We start from the raw sequence: 17,009 nt of genomic DNA on the forward strand, positions 1-17,009 counted from the left end.
AGCAAATGTTTCAATCCACCAATGAACACAATTAAGTAGCTATAGTGATTAGAAATTCTTAACATAACACAAAAAGCAACGTGGTTGTGAGTGCCCAGTGTTTTGTTTTCTTTTTTTCTTCCTTCTATATATCTCAGAGAAGGTGATAAAAGTTCTGAAACACAGAAATCAAAACAAGCACAAAGGAAGTTCAAAGCAAAGCTTGTTCCTGCTAGTCAATGGACTTGGGCAAAGATCAATCTAACAGAAAAGGAAAAGTGTGAGTAATACTCAAGCTGTTCCAGCCAAGCAACAGTGGGAGAAGCCATTGGATCTCCCTTCCACTTCGGTTTCAAGGAGGCCATGAGCATCACTATGACTCTAGTTTCCATATCAGGGCAACACTGGAATGAGGGAGAAATGAACTGAGCTGCCATGTAATAGTTAAAAAGAGAGATACAATTGACAGGGAGCTGTCAGAAGATTAACTTTTACTCATTAGCTACAATGAGGCAAATGAGGAAGTATTTTTCTTCTAGTAAGATATATCCAATGATGCCATAGTAGAGGAGACTGGATGAAGAAAGAAGAGATGGGAACTCTCTTGCTGGGACATTTTTCTGTAAACCTATAAACTAAATGTAAGTCTATAGATTTTTTAAAAAGCAAACTAGGAGATTCATGCCTGTGATCCTAGCACTTAGAAGTCTGAAACAGGAAAACCCCAAGTTGAAGGCCAGATATTGAGACCTTACATGTAAATCAAACAAAACGAAGACAAACAAAAAAGCAAGTCTTAACAGCAGCTAAACAGAAATACGTATTGCAGAGACTACCCACAAAGAAGAAGAAAAGAACACATTTTCACTGATGACGTGGGTCAATATATTAACGGGCCTCAAGGTGTATTCATCAAACACAGGGAAAATGAAATTTTGCTTCTGTGGAGAGAGAATGAACTTCCAAAATTATATTGCTCTATGGTTTATTTGTATGTCTTACTCTTTCTATAATAACCTTATCCAGCCTGGAGATGTAGCTTAGAAGTGAAAATAATTGCCCGGCAAAAACAAAGCCCAGATTAGCTAAGAGTCAGTGCCACCTGTTTGCAATTCTACCTACTCAGGAAGGTGAAATCTAAGAGATCTGAAAATCAGTTTGAAACCAGCTCAGGCAGACACTCCACAAGAGTCCATCTCCAAAATAACTGGCAAAAAGCCAGGCTTGAGGCCTGGCTCATGTATTAAAGGATGAGGCCTACAGTACTGACAAATATAACAATAACAAACAAAAACATCACATTAGGCAAAGGCAAGTATTTCTTCTGTCAGTGTTATTTTAAACTCTTATCTTTGTTTCTTGTATTCCTGTATTTTCCTTTCTGGGATATAGCATTTGATTTAATGAATCCTATGTCTATTTTAATCATTTAAATCAAAGCTTCCTTTAAAAAATGAATTCTGAAAAAATTATAAATGCTGCCTGAAAATTGCCAGTCTTCTGTAAAAGAGCAGTTGTTCCAGGAAGACCATTCAGACCTGCATTGGGATCTTAACTGAACTAGACTCTAGCTGAACAGGTTGTAGAGGACCCTAGATCATACAGTGGGGGCATTCTTTGGGTTAAAGTGGGGGAAGAGGGAGAGGGAGGGAGTATTCAGACTTCTGAAATGAGAAAATGAAGTTTGCAGAGCAACCCTGCTTCTAGCCTTTACATTAGTGGGCATCGCCATCTAGTGGAAGGATTGCATTTCTGATTTCTGTATTTCCAACAAACAATTAGTAGAAAGGCTTTCTGGAAAATCATTTAACTTTGCATCAGCTGTTTCCTGTATAAAAATTGGGGCACCCATGACTGATTTGCCTATCTTTTTAACCACTGAGTTAAAAAATTATATATGTAAAGTCAAGTTAAAGCCTTGAGGCCTTCATTGTTCTCAGCTATTTTTCCAAGATGCAAGTTACAAGAAGGAAGGAAAAAAAAAAGCAGTTTTTTTCAAAGGTCTGTAAATGTAGAAAATTTGGCTGGGAGCTATTGATTTTCTCTGCTTCTAGGATTGTGGCACATATAAACCTAATTAGTGCTACTGAAGTGACTGTTTAGAGCCCAGTGGCCTTTACTGCATATGATCAAAACAAGCCAATTATGAGGGGAAATTATGGGCACAGTTCTGAAACAATCACGGGTAAATCTCTGAGGACAGGAAACAAACCTCATTCTCAGTTAGCAAGCAGACAAATTCAGGCTTGAACTTGTACTGCTCTGCTGGTCAAGAAGGTCAAGCCTGCAATTCTACAGAGATTGATTTGCCCTGTCTGAAGCCTTCTAATTGCTTTTCTCTTGCCTCTGGGCCTCCTTTGTTTCCTCCTCTCATTCCTATTCAAGACCAGGATTGGAGGCCTTGAATAGATATGCAAAGTGTTTCTTAAATGTAGACAAATTGAAATATAAATGTTCCTCCCATGCACTATTAATTATTTTATAGCTCTCCCCAAGTGCTTCTTGTATACATAGCAACCTAACTGGTGACAATAAAATGGGAAGCAAATAGTCTTCCAGATTTTTTTTTTGGTCTCTGCTTCCTGGTCATCTACTCCAACTATACTCATTTGTCACTTTTCTGGGTATTATATTTCAAGAAGGAACTGGAAAATGTCATAGTCTAATCACTTTCACCTATTATTCCTGTGACTGGGGCCTCAGTTTCTCTATCAGATTATCCTCCCCTGGGCAACTGCATCCACTGATCTCAGTCTTCTCTGCTGCAGTCAGCTCAAACTCATCCTGGTATCCAAGCAAAACAGAGCTTTTTATTTAAAACAAAGATATTTGTGGTCAGTGGCCTTAGCCTATACTAGGTAAGGTATCTATCAATGATGTAAAACACTGGCCCTTACCTTTCTGTCATACCTTTGAATTTCTTAGCTTTCTTCATCCCCCAAACTGAAGTATGACATCATAAAGTATCAACAACCAGAAGTATTGATACTGATAACTCTCTTAAAGTTAGGAATATTACACAAACAGCAGATGTTTTCATAATTCAACTAGACTATTCCACTGTATACAAGGAGAAACTGGGAATGAAGGACTCTGTTGTGCAGAGATAACAGTGAAAATAATCTAAAATTGCATTGAAATCTGGATTCTATGTTCTGCTCTACATGTTACTCTTCAAGGTGGGGTAGACAGCAGGATTATCCTCAGGAACAGGGCAAGAATCTATAAGCAGAGATGTCTCCTCTGATTTTAGCAATGGACTACAACATCATAGGAGATAATACATACTTTTATTTATTCCTTTACCCACTTCATTCATTCATTCATTTGTCCTCTTCCTCCTCCTCCTCTTCTTTCTTCCTTTCTTTTTTTTGGGAGGGTTATAGGGGGTAGAGTTGAACTCAGGACTTCATGTGTCTTGCTTTTTATTTTAAGGCTAGTGCTCTACAACTTGAGAAACTTGTACCATACCTCCACCTCTGGCTTTTCCCTGGGTAGCTGGAAATAGGAATCTTACAGTTTTTTCTTCCCAAGCTAGCTTCAGACTTCAATCTTCATATCTCAACCTCCTGAGTAACTAGGATTATAAATGACAGCAAACAGTGTCTGGTGTAAAAAGCACTTTTAAATGGATGAAATAAACCTACATGGAGCTTATTGTGACTTCAAACCTTTCTTTGATTTATCATTTTGCCCTGTAAAATTTGTAATAACCTGGCAGGCTTAGCTGCCAAATTGTTTTTGTTTTTGTAAATATGCTTAACCTGGGGCCAGGAGTTTGGCCTAGTGGTAGAGTGCTTGCCTAGCATGCACAAAGACCCAAGTTCAATTCTTCGGAACCACAGACATAGAAAAAAGCCAGAAGTGGTGCTATGGCTCAAATGGTAGTGTTAGCCTTGAGAAAACCCAAGGATAGTGCTCAGGCCCTCAGCCCAAGCCCAGGACTGGCAAAAAAAAAAAAAAAAAATATATATATATATATATATATATGCTTAACCTGCTCATTTCATCCTTGTGGTTACTGACTGTGGGCATTGTAAGGTGATATCATAAGGTGACTACCATCTGCCTGTGGTGTTTACCTTTAAAAGCTTAGCCCCACTGAAGGGAGGGGCTGCTCTCTATCAGCCTTACTATTAAAATGACTCCTAGCTGATTCACTGAGTGTTAGTGACTCTTTTGCTGGGTGGGGGTTCTGGGTCCCCCAAGATGGCTGGGATATTACCAAATTCACAGAGTAAAACTATCCTGTATTTTCCAGAGGGGAGTTTTTAGATTTAGAAAGCAAAACCAGGGCTAGTGTGTAAGCTTAACGGTAAACAGCTTTCCCAAGCTGCTTGCCCAGCATGTGTGAGGCCTTGAGTTCCATCCCTAAGATCAAGAACAGATTTTTTAAAGGAGGGAAAGAAAGGAAGAAGAGAGGGAGGGAGGGAGTGAAGGAGGAAAGGAAGGAAACAAAGGAAGAAAGGAAAACAAGGAAAGGAAAAGATGGAGTACAATTGTAAAGGAGAGAGACAGACGGGTGAGTTGGATGAGGGTACATTGTTTACATATGAAATTGTTGCAGCCAAGTGTTCCTACACAAATAATATATGCTAACGAAAATCTAAAGAAGGGAGCCAGGAGTTTGGTCTGGTGGTAGAGTGTTTGCCTAGCATACATGAAGACCCAGGTTCTATTCCTTGGGACCACATACATAGAAAAGCTGGAAGTGGTGCTGTGGCTCAAGTGGTAGAGCTCTAGCCTTGAGGAAAGAGCAAGGACAGTGCTCAGGCCCTGAGTTATGTTCCCATAACTGGCAAAAAAAAATCTAAAGAAGGAAAATGAAAGGAGGGAGAGTTGGAGGACGGATGGATGGAGGGAAGAAAAGGAGGAAGAGAAGAAACATCATGGATCACACTGATAAAATTTTAGATAGGATCTCACCATGCAAGTGCTTTGTCTACCAAATTTGCTTTAGTTGTGGAGAGTCTTAATAAAGAAGCCAATTCTTTCTAGAAGGTCCACGAAAAGGCAAGAGAAAGGAAATTGCATTTTAAATGAACTTCAGTGAATAACAAGGCTCTGAATGAGCTTTTGAAGATTTGGAACCACTGTGTGTGTGTTTGTGAGTGGGAACAAGAGAGAAAGAAATGGGAAGCCTTTGGTTTAAGTAATATGTCTAGATGCAACTTTAACCCTGAAATGCCACAACTTTCAAGTGAAACAGTGCCCTAAAACTGACAGTAAATCAAATTCCCTGAGCTTTTCATCTTAGTGTTAAATATTAATTTATTTCCTAACCAAAAGCTGGACACATAAACCAATGGAGAGCATGCCACTTGATAAAAGATATGCAAATATCTTTATAAATATACAGTACCATTTATAATGTTGACAAGTCAAAACAGACCAACTTTTACTTTAAAGATAGGATGCAAATACAGACATTATCCTTTATTTCCCGAAACACATACACCCACATACCCTCATTCAAAATCTATTTTATTTTCAGTTCTCCAGATGGCAACAAATTGCATATATTATAAGACTCTCCTGTTGCAACTCACCTTCATATACAAACCAGATTCGAGTATAGGAAATTCAAATGCTAAAATTTGTATTTTGAAAACCAAATCAGTTATCAGAATGATTGTCAACAGTGTGGTAGAAATGCAATTAGAGCACACATCATCTTTGGATATGTTAAATGAAAGCAATTAAAAAAAAGCATTCGATCAAAATAGAAAGTAAACAAATAAATGGTAACATTTGTCAAGTGCGAGTCCAGCCTAGGACCACAGCTCAGGGCGACAGCCTGCTTTGTGAACACAGGTTTCATCAATTATTCCTTTTGTGAGGTAGAAAGCCCCAAAAGGTAGCAGGCTGGATGTTTCTGTGGTCACTATGGCTGCCCAGAGCTAACTCTACCAGGTGATAGCTCTCACTTGGTCCGTGCCAGGCCCGAGCTGGACCCCCCCACCCCCAGCTCAGAAATGATGCAGTGCTCAGCATTGACTTTCCAAAGGGAAGGTGCTGTGGAGAGAGGTCCCAATTTGCAGTTCTTTGTTCCTCTATGTCTGTGAGCACTGACCTCCTCTGCCCTCCTCTTCGTTCCCTCCTTCCCTCTCCCCAGGCTCTTCTTCACATCATTCCACCATGCCAAGGGAAAAGACACAATGAAAAGAAAGGAATAATTAGGGTCAAGAGCCCAGAGGGCCCATCTCTGATCTGTCCTGTGAGTCTGATGAGGCCTTGGGTTCCAAAGTATGTGACAAGACATCAATGGAATCAATGTGGCTAAATTAAAATGTGTACAGCATGCTGTGTTTTACATGTAGCTGTTGGGAAAGGAGGAGATGTAGCTGTCAGGTTCTGCCAGTGCACGGAAGAGACAAACTGGTGCAAAATTCCTGATACCAGCCAACAGGGAAACCAGTAGAACTGAGAACCCAGGCCTGTAATAAGCGGGGAGAAAAATTAAAAGAGGCAAAAAGTGTTTTACTGTGCTTAGTGTTTGGTTCAAGCGGGTGGAGGTATTTTTCCAATTGCTAAGAAAAACCAATGATTTTTATGAAATTTGGAGAACCCAGGGCCTCTAAAACATGGTAGGACTCTTATGGAATAGGATAAATGGCCCCTGGTAGGTCAGAATATAGGTCAGTGAGAGATAAGGATGCATATTCAGGAAGTACCCTTTGCAGGCACGTGGGTTGGGTACCCATACTTTGCAACTTCTGTTAGCCTAAGAACACACATTACTACAATAAGTCAGGGCCTGAAAAAGGACAAAAAAATGGATGAGAGGGAGATATATTGACTACTGTGGGGTGAATGATTTGCCATCTTCATTCCTATTGAGCAACAGAGTCTCTTGGAAATCTCAATCAAATCCTTTAGACATGGGGCGTAAACATGGATTTAAAAAGCTTATCTGTTTTGCTAAATAAAGGATTAAGTACTGTCGCTAATTAATTATCGTGTTTCATCTAATCTGGTCAAATGTAGAACTATTTTATGCTGGTGGTGTGAGTGTGCGTGGTATTAGAGTTTGAACTCAGGGACTCATGCCTTGAGTAGGCAGGTGGACAGATTGGAAAGTGTTCGAATACTTGAGCCCTGCCTCTAGCTTTCTCTTAGTTGCAGTTATCAAACACTCGAAATTTGCACTGAGCAAGATCACAAAGAGCTTGACCAAACATATTCAAAGGTTTTCTGGACTGCACAGCTGGGGCTTGGAACATGAGGTGAAGTTCAGAGATCAAAGACTTTGGGTAGCCTCCGAGAGCGCCCCCTGCTGGAATGGGGCCTGACCACACAGATCTGTCCACAAAAAGGTCTGAAGAGGGTACTTGAGCGCCACATATTTATTACTGACTAACACCAGAAACAAATTTGAGGGCATGGAGTTAAGAATGTGAGTCATGGAAAATAAGGGGTTGGGCCAGCAGCCACAGCCAGTGAGGTCTGGGGTCCCAGCAGGGAGTAACAATTTACAATGATACCAATTTTGTTCACTCACTTAGCAGTTTTGTCCTGAAAACTCTAGAATATAGTATACACTTTAGTAAAGTTAACTTTTATTTTCCTTGTTTATAAACACTCTTATTATGAGTGAATAAGTGACTTCAAAGTGAACCCTTTATGAACTCAGTCATTGATTTGACAATTCATGGATTTTTAATATAAGTTTTACAGAATCAGCCATGCTCACACCTGTAATCTTAGCTACTTAGAAGGCTGCTGAGATCTGAGGATTGCAGTTCAATGCCAATCCAGGCAGGGAAAGTCCATGAGACTTCTTATCTTCAATTAACCACCAGAAAACCAGGAGTGGAGTTAAGGTTCAAAGTGACAGTTCTAGCTTTGGCAGAAAAGCTCAGGGACAGCTTCAAACCCGGAATTCAAGCTTCATGACCAACAAACGGAAAAAAAGACAAAATTTACAGAATCATCAGTTCCAAACAAATACTAATTTACGTGTAGATTCAAAGTTTCAAGCTTTCCACTAAAGAAAAAAAAAACACTCATAGAGAACTTTGCTGCTAAAAACTATTTTTTCCCATCACTGTTTCATTATTTTCATTCAGTCCACAAACCGTGCTCAGGAGGAAAGTCTTTTTCCTCTGTTTGAATCTGCAAAGCAGAAAGCTCAAAATATCTATCTAGACTTTTTTCCTACTTGGACACATTAAGCAGCTTATTTAGATTCTGAAACCTCTGCTAGCTCTTGCCTTTTGATCCCTTCCATCCATCATATTCAGAGAGAAGTGCTTTCTCTCCAGCAGCCAAACTAATTTTTCAAGCTCTAGGAGACGTGCAAGTGCTATCTGTGTTACTTAATGAATCCTTGGACGTTCCTCCTCCCCTTTCCTTGTTGCTCCTGTTTTCATATTCTTTCATTCTAGATGACGGATGACAAATTGTCTGTTTTGTAGTTTTCTCAAAGTCAACAAGGTGACAAAGACTGTGGTCTGCATGGAAGTGGTAACATCCTTCTCTGAGGACTTGGTAGGTAAGGTCTCAGCTCTTCCTCTATCCGCACGCAAGCCCTCACCAACTTCTCCCAAATCCAATCTGGGTACTGAAACACAATTTAAAAATTAGCTACAGATATTTTTATTTATTATAATATACATATTTAAATCCAGATTTTCAATAATTACACTTCTTTAGCCTCTGGCAATGCCTCTTTTAACTAATATGTTATTTAAAATTCATCTCACTGTTTAAAATACTAATGACCCCAAGCAACTGCTGCCAGAAATTCTGCACTTGCTTGTCTCTCATTTTTCCCATTGTCCCAATGCAAAATACTCTTAGCCCAGTCCCAGGGGTCTGTATGAATCACCATCCCTTCATGTGCCCGTGCATGTCTGTACTTGCTTTTCTCATTATTGGTTTCTGATTACAAAAGTTACATACTCTCATTATCAAAATACTAAGAAACACAGGCAGGCGTCATAACAGGAAAACTATCTATGACGTGCACCCATGATCCTTCTCAAGGATTATTTTCTGTGACAACTAGATCATGTCACTCACATTTGCTTATTCATGCATTTATAGACTTTAACAATTTTCTCCACTATAGATGCTTGGTAAAAAAAAAATGGAGCAGAAAAAAAATGGTGAAAACCTTTACAAAAGTTAAAAAGCATCATTGGTTATGAACATTAGAAAATCCTAGCTAAAGACAGATTATTTCTTCTCCCCACCAAATCTTGACTACGACCAAATTGCTTCCAGGCTAAATTGCATAGACCCTCAGGTATGAAGGGTCTAAGGTTGTGCATAATCAGCACAGCCTGTGAAACTCCATGACTGGACTCTTCCACTACTGTGTACTCTTCCCTTTCCTAGGCTTGGCCTGGGCTGGTCTTTATCCCTGCTTTTAGCAAAAGCCTGGGAGGATGCAGAGTCAGAGAACAGGAATGATGGTAATGATTCTGGTTGGAGGACCCAGCAGGTTCTAAAGATTTTGAAGGCCAATGATTTCCATGTGTTTCTCCTTTTTCCATTTTTTAAATGGCAGCACATCGTACTTATCCTCTCTCTGATTCACCACTTACACTGGAGATGTGCAAGTCAGATAGCTTATTCTGCTTATTAAGGTTGCAGGGAATACAAGGTTACTTGTGATGAATTCCTCTTTCTCATTGTCATTGTTTTTCCATCTTACTAAGCCCTATTACACAAAGTATCATCTATGCAAAGTGTTGTGGAGTTTATAAGGATTGGTAAAATCTACAAAATCGCCCTACAATGAGTTCAAATACCCTATCTGACCACATCCACTTATTTCTGGTCTATCACTGGTTCTATCACTGTGGTTCCATTTTAACAGTAGGGCTGAGTTGTTCCTTCCAAGATGTTTTCCCAAAGCTGAATATACTTATCACACTGGGCCCTTACAGTTAAAGCCTGCCAATCTCTGAAAGACGATAGCTAAGAAACACTCAATTGAATTATGTGTTTAGTGTTACCAATAATTTCAAGATCTCTGAAAGTCTGTAAATACAGGGCAATTCAGGGAAAACACGGAGGTGCCAACACAGATAGGACTAGAAAAATGACTTTGCAGAAAGACTGAAAACTTCTGAGCCATTAAAATAAAAGATCTACTATGTGAAGAAAAAGCAAGCTCGAAAGTGGTACTTGCCAATTACGTTATGCATACAATCTTTCTAGTTGATTTACAAGGATCTTTTCATCTTTACTATATTGCTAATTTGCATGCATATTCTGTGCTTCTCTGATGTATCTTAATTATTCACTTACTTTCTGGCTAGAACCCCACTCTAAGGCGATAAGAATTGTGTAACAAGAAATAGAGGTGTGGCTCAAATGGTAGTTTGTTGGTCTTGAGCAAAAAAGCTTAGGATCAGCATCCAGACCCTGAGTTCAAGCTCTAGGAATAGAAAAAAAAAAAAAAAAAAAAAAAAGCAAGAAAGCAAGAAAGAATTTTGTGATAAATAAACATTATATACCTGGAATTCTCAGAAACTTCACTATAATTTAACTTCATTTTCAATGCCATTTGACATTTCATATTATTCAGTAACAAAGGTATGAAATATTCATTTTCTTCCAGAACAAGGTCATATAGCTGTACAACATATTAATCTGCAAATATGATTATTGTGTTGCGCCTATCATTTGTGTACTGCTCTTTTTTTCTAAAGTAGCAAGAGGAAAGAAGCTGGATGAATAACTGAGAATTCTAGTCTAGAAAGACACGTTATTTTGCTCATATCAAATTCTTTATTAGATAAACTGGTTGAGATAAATTATAAAAAGCTTCAGAAAATTCATTTTGCATCAAAAAGCATTTATTGCAGAAATATATTTACATTATCTCTATTAACATAAAAAATCCTATTTTCAACAGTAATATTTACAGTCATAATACCTTTTGGCCAGTTATTCAGATACCTACATTTCCATATCCTATTGTACATACTTCCAACTTATGAGGGAAGACCTGTGGTTTTTAAAACAAGCAACCACATTTACAATGAAGAGAAAATGGCTTCATGAATATAATCACTCCCTACCCATCCCTCCCTTTCCACATCCAGAGGCTGAAACATGGCTCCCTTTGAATTACAATTGTTCCTGAGTGGGTCTGGGCATACCTTATCTACTCAGAGCTGTCCACTGAGGCAGCAAGCAGGTCCATGGCACTGTCGACATTGGGATATTTTCACTGACAACTCTGCATACTATCTCCTCTCCTAGGATTCCAGACAAAGGTTCTCTTGAAACAATTTTAAAAAGCAGGAGTCACAATGTATAATGCTAAATAAAGTTTAAAATAAAACTTTATGTACACTAGGCAAAAATAACAATGAAATAAGGATTGGAAAGTGGAAAAAAAAAAAAACAACTTCTACACTGAGAAATCAGTCCAAACATTCTTTTAACTGCTGTCCTAATTAAAGCTATGAAGAAAAAGGTGTGGCTTTAATCCCAACTACTTAGGAGGTAGAGGTGAGAAGGAACAAGGTTGAGGCTAGCAAGAAAAAATCCTTGCAAGACTTCATCTCCACAGAAAAACCTGAAGATGGTAGGATGAGTCTGTTATTCCACTGATGGTAGAAGGCATAAAATAGGAGAATTGAAGTCCACTTAAATTGGGGGAAAAAAGCAGGAACCTGTCTTAAACATAACTAAGGCAAAAAGGTTTGGAGGTGTGGCTAACCTGGTAGGGTTCCTAGAGTGAAGCCCTGAGTTTCAATCCCAGAACTACACAAAAATGAAAAGAAGACGTATAAAGAAAAAAGAAATATAAAGTAAGAATTTTACCAGAAAACTCACTCCATAATTCTTCTGATTTGTATACCAGTCATAAATCTGAAATAGGCTTCTCATTTATTTTAATAACATGTTACATTATAAAGCACATATATGTGCATGTATATGTATATAATATATATATATATATACACAGTATTTTAAAATGAATTCCCAAAGACTACATTTAAATAATAACATCCAAGAAAACAGAATCCAGGTATGAAGTGCCATTCAGGATGCTTTCTTCTCTGTCCCTTGGAAGTCTTCATGAAAACACCAGTTGTTCCTAATGAAGGTTTTCTTACTAGGTCAAAATGTCTTGATGGGCTAAATCATTTCATTTTCTCCAGTACTACAAAATTAAAAACAGACAAGAAAAAAAAGTTTACTTCATAGATCGGAAAGGAAAACAGACAACAGCCTATCCTTTCAAAGACTCATATTAGTTAGAATGGCCAGGATCAGGAAAACGAATAATAACAGATGCTGGAGGGGATGTGGCCAGGAGGGATCACTACTACACTGTTGGTGGGAGTGCAAACTCGTTCAACCACTATGGAAAGCAGTGTGGCAGTGCCTCAAAAGGCTAAACATAGAACTCCTCTATGACCCAGCAATTCCACTACTTGGCATTTACCCAACCATCCAGAAACAAGGGCATACTAAATCCACTAGCACAACAATGTTCATTGCAGCATTATTCACCATAGCAAAGATATGGAACCAACCTAGATGTCCCTCAGTTGATGAGTGGATCAACAAGTTGTGGTATTTGTACACAATGGAATTCTATGCTGCTGTCAGAAAGAATGACATCACCCCACTTGTTAGGAAATGGAAAGACTTAGAAAAAATCATATTAAGTGAAGTAAGCCAGACTCAAAGGAACTTAGGCTCAATGGTTTCCCTCATTCGTCATAATCAGTAGAAACCTTGGGCTCTCCTAGCAGAGCTCTGCAATAGAGCAAAATCTTGATACATATGGCCATATAGTATGAAGCTAATTGAAAGGACCTCCAGGATATTGAAACAAAAGCCATATAATGAATGATTGCTGTCCTTAATGTACTATGTTGTCTCTCATCTCCTTTGCTGTCCCTTGGTTATCTCATATTGTTATAGTATCTCACTTTGTTATCTGATATATTGAATTTATTTGTATTTGGTTATTTGAAATTAGATAGGGAAGGGGGGAAAACCAAGATGGGTGGTGGGTGTGGGGGGGAGGGTAATGGGTTCCAAGACATGTGAAAGGGTATCAATGTATGTGAATTAATGCACCTTCTATCTGGCAAATATCATGTAACCCTTTTACTAATGACAATAAAAAAAGACTCATATTAATATAAAAACAAATTTTTCTCAATGATTTAAAAAGTATTATAAGTAAACATGTACACAATTAAATATGATTAAATATGTACACAATTCTGGAGAAAATATTTGGGCGAGAAGTGGTTTGTCTTCTGTGAGTTAAAGATGATTCACTTATTATATGAATGAAAACAATCGTCCAAGACTAGGAAGGTAAACCTTAGACAGAACTCAGTGGCAATGAGATTGATACTATGTTCTACCACTTTAAACCACAGCACCACCTCTAATCATACATATTTATTTGTGGCACATACAATGAGGCAGCAACGGGCTTAGGATGTGTAGGCCACAGCAAAATTGACTTCAAACAAAACACCAAGAATGAAATCTGTGTGCACAGAAAGAAGTAGTACATCGATACAAACATAAAAACATATACACATAAAAATACACACTCAAAACAGAACCAAACCAGTGTTCATGCAGACAATGTAACATATATAAGCTAACACTTAAAACACTGAGAACTAAATCAGTACACAGAGATTGGAGCACACATATAGTAATATGCAAAATACTCAGAACAAAATCATTATACACAAAAAATGAACTTCACACATCACTGAGAAATCATCATCATCACAGCCACAGAGTAAGAGCTAAAAAGAAGGTTCTTTTCAGAAGCTATTAGATTAGATAAAGACTGAAAAGGCAGGTGAAGGATCCAGACTACATGCCAGAAGTCTAGATATCCTGGAGCTATGTGAGTTTATGCATTTGTATGTGAGCAAAATGTTACTATCGAACAGATGGTCTTAAATGCATTCTTAAATACTTTTAAGGGTCTCTATGGAAAAAAAAAGTGAATAGTTAATTCTGTGTAGCTATAGCTGTTAGCCGGCAAAAAATCACTTCCAATTTTCTTAACACACACACAAGGATAACAACAACATATGAAAGGGCTTAACGTAACACAGAAGAGTAAGAAAATAGCAATCAGCATTAAGTGATCGAGAAGGAGTAAACAGACAAGGTCAAACCCCACCATGAATTACATTCAAGGACTCAAACATCATCCTCAAAGAACATACATTTTGTATGAATGATAACTAAACTGCAGGGCATGTTAGCTGAAAACAACCAAGCATGCTGGTGATTGCTGTGATTTGCAATAATTAACTAACTGGAAGACCTGAAAACATCTGTCAGACAGTGTCAGTAACAGTGCTGAATGGAGCACACGATGGCACACGTGGGTCAGTGCAGCTGAAGGCTAGCTTTGGCCAGTGTACAAAGTAAATGCTATCTCATGATATTTATCTCAGGTTGGCTGTTCCCAGTGACTCCTTTATATATCATAGCAGCTTGGTATTTGGACAGCTGATGTTCTTTCTCTTTTGATGGTCAGAAGAGTAAGGAGAAGAAAAGATAAAAAGATAGTATTAAAAGGATAAGTGATTTTTTAAATTACAACAAAAATGTGTTAACATTGATTAAACTAAAGTTAAAATTAAAGTTTAGATAATATTAAAACTAGTAGCAACATTATTTAGTAACTGGCATCTATTTTCACAACCCCAAGTTTGGGTTTGAATCTGAGCTTTGTCAGCCAGGAACCACCATTTCCCATCTGTAAATGAAGCCAGGTAATAAGCCTACTTCACAGGTATGAGAAGTAAGCAGGCTGACACAGAGGATGCACTTTAGGAAGTTCCTGTGAAGTTTAACTGCCCAGCAATTTGGGGTTGTTTCTTCCACTCCTGCTTCTAAGCTCTTATTGTTGTTGCTGTTGCTATTCCTCTCAAGACAATGAAAAATCAATTAGGAGAAGACATAGGATACAAATGATACAAAACAGCTTTGTATGAGATGATGGTGCTATTATACAGTCAAAGTAATTGGGAGGAAAATGAACTGGCTCTTTAGAAAAGTACTAAATTAGCCTGATGGCTCATACCCCTGAGGTACTTCAAAGCCAGCCCAGGCACTTTTTAAAATGTCCATGAGACCTACAGAAAATGTGGTATATATGCACAATGGAATTCTACATAGCCAACAGACAAGATAAAATAATGGCATTCGCAGGGAAGTGGATGAATCTAGAGCTAATCATGTTGAGTGAGACAAGTCAAGACCTAAGCATCAAAAGGTGCATGGTATCCTTAATATGTAGCTATTAAATCCAAAGAGTACAAGAGCTAGGACTCAATAACTGCATACCCAAAACTATGGACATGGTAATGGAAATACAAACATAACTATATAGACATAAAAACATATGACTCTATAGACATAATGTTTTATTTCATAAATTAATGTTTCTATGACATACAAACCCTTAGCCTAATTGTGATTAAGTTCTAAATACTAAGTCCCAGTGATTGTAAATAGAGATTCCCTCCTTGAACACTTGTATGTTAAACTTGCCATTTAAAATATGATGTAAAAATCAATGTTAATAAATTCTTAAAAAAAAAAAGTCCATGAGACCCTTATCTCCAGTTAATCACCAGAAAACAAAAAATGGCACTGTATTTCAAGGGACAGGGTAGCCTTGAGATGAAGAGCTCAGGGACAAAGACCAGGCCAAGGGGTAGGGCAATAGCCTTGAGTTGAAGAGCTCAAGGCCCAGGCCCAGAGTTCAAGTCCCTTGACCTACAAAAAAAGAAAGAAAATAACTAAAGCTAAAAAAAAAAATGGCTGCAAGTAAGAACTTTTATTTGGCTATTGACTTCAATAATTTTATTTTGTTCCATGAGATATGTTACAATGTTACTCTTTATTCCCACTGGTAGAGAGGAAGTAATATTAAGGAACCTGAGAAATGACAGTATATTTTTTTCAACCATTTTGTAAACAGGAGGCAGGATAAAAGAAGGTTTAGTTACTATACAAAAAGTCACATTATTTATAGACACAGAGAACTGAATATAAGGAAAACTGTTTAGACATAATGCGTTACATTAACTTGAACTTGGGTATTTGAGAACACTCAAGCTAACTAACCTCCAACCTGAGGAGAAGTAATTGGGTACTTAACAGAACTGCTCAATTTGCAAGCAAAGAAAAGCTTCAGAAGCATAAACAAGAGAGGATGAGACAAAAGTAGGTCACCAGGAGACAGAAATTATTAAATGAATGAAGTCAGATGGCAAAAACAAGCACATCAAAAGATCTGTGCTTATGCTTAATGTATGAATGTATGCTTAATGTCTGAACAACTGACTGAAGAAAAGGAGGAGGAGAGAATAAGGGGAGGGGGAGGAAGAAAAAGTGATACTCCATATTTACAGCAAGAAAAAGTGTGTGTGTGTGTGTGTGTGTGTGTGTGTGTGTGTGTGTGTGTGTGTGGACATGTGAGACAGTACTAGGGTTTAAACTCAGGGCTTGAACGTTGTCCCTAAGCTTTTTTTATTCTATCACTTAAATTTCAGCTCCACTTCTGACTTTTTGTAGGTTAATTGGAGATAACAATCTCAGACTTGCCTGTCGGAGCTGGCTTTGGAACTATATATAGTTCTTGGATCTGAGCTCCCTGAGTAGCCAGGACTATAGGAATGAGCCACCAGCAACCCATTAGGAAATGATAATATTTCTTAAAAGGTGTGTATAGTTACTTTTATTACTAAAAGCAATTATGTTTGCTAGAAGACAAGTCCAAATTAGGAAAATAAAATATGCTTTATTCTAACTAGCTGTTTATAACCAGAACATAAAATGATACTATAACTGTAGGCACAAGGACTTCAAGTATATTTCTTTCAAAGAAACAAAATAAACAAAATGCTTGTGCACAATAATTTTTCCTTTTCACAGTGGGTGTCAGCTGATGCATGCATAGTCCTTAAACAGAATTAGCTTCTAAGACCAAAAAACAAATAAATTTCACATTTATGGAGAACAGAAAATTATACCAGTGTACAGTATACCTACTA

General features: G+C 37.9%; 1 protein-coding gene across 1 annotated transcript in view; it reads right to left on the reverse strand.

The window, feature by feature from the left end:
* Window positions 1–10,713: 10,713 nt before the first annotated feature.
* Pik3c3 (phosphatidylinositol 3-kinase catalytic subunit type 3) overlaps window positions 10,714–17,009 on the reverse strand; it is a 90,551-nt gene continuing 84,255 nt past the window's right edge. Inside the window, exon 25 of the mRNA XM_090353185.1 lies at window positions 10,714–12,109. Within this exon, the coding sequence (XP_090209311.1) occupies window positions 12,095–12,109 (15 nt within the window). The 3' untranslated portion in view covers window positions 10,714–12,094. The remainder of the gene's footprint in view (window positions 12,110–17,009) is intronic.

Source organism: Megascapheus bottae, chromosome 19 (genome assembly GCF_031878675.1).
Source record: "Megascapheus bottae isolate mThoBot1 chromosome 19, mThoBot2.hap1, whole genome shotgun sequence".
NCBI lineage: Eukaryota > Metazoa > Chordata > Mammalia > Rodentia > Geomyidae > Megascapheus > Megascapheus bottae.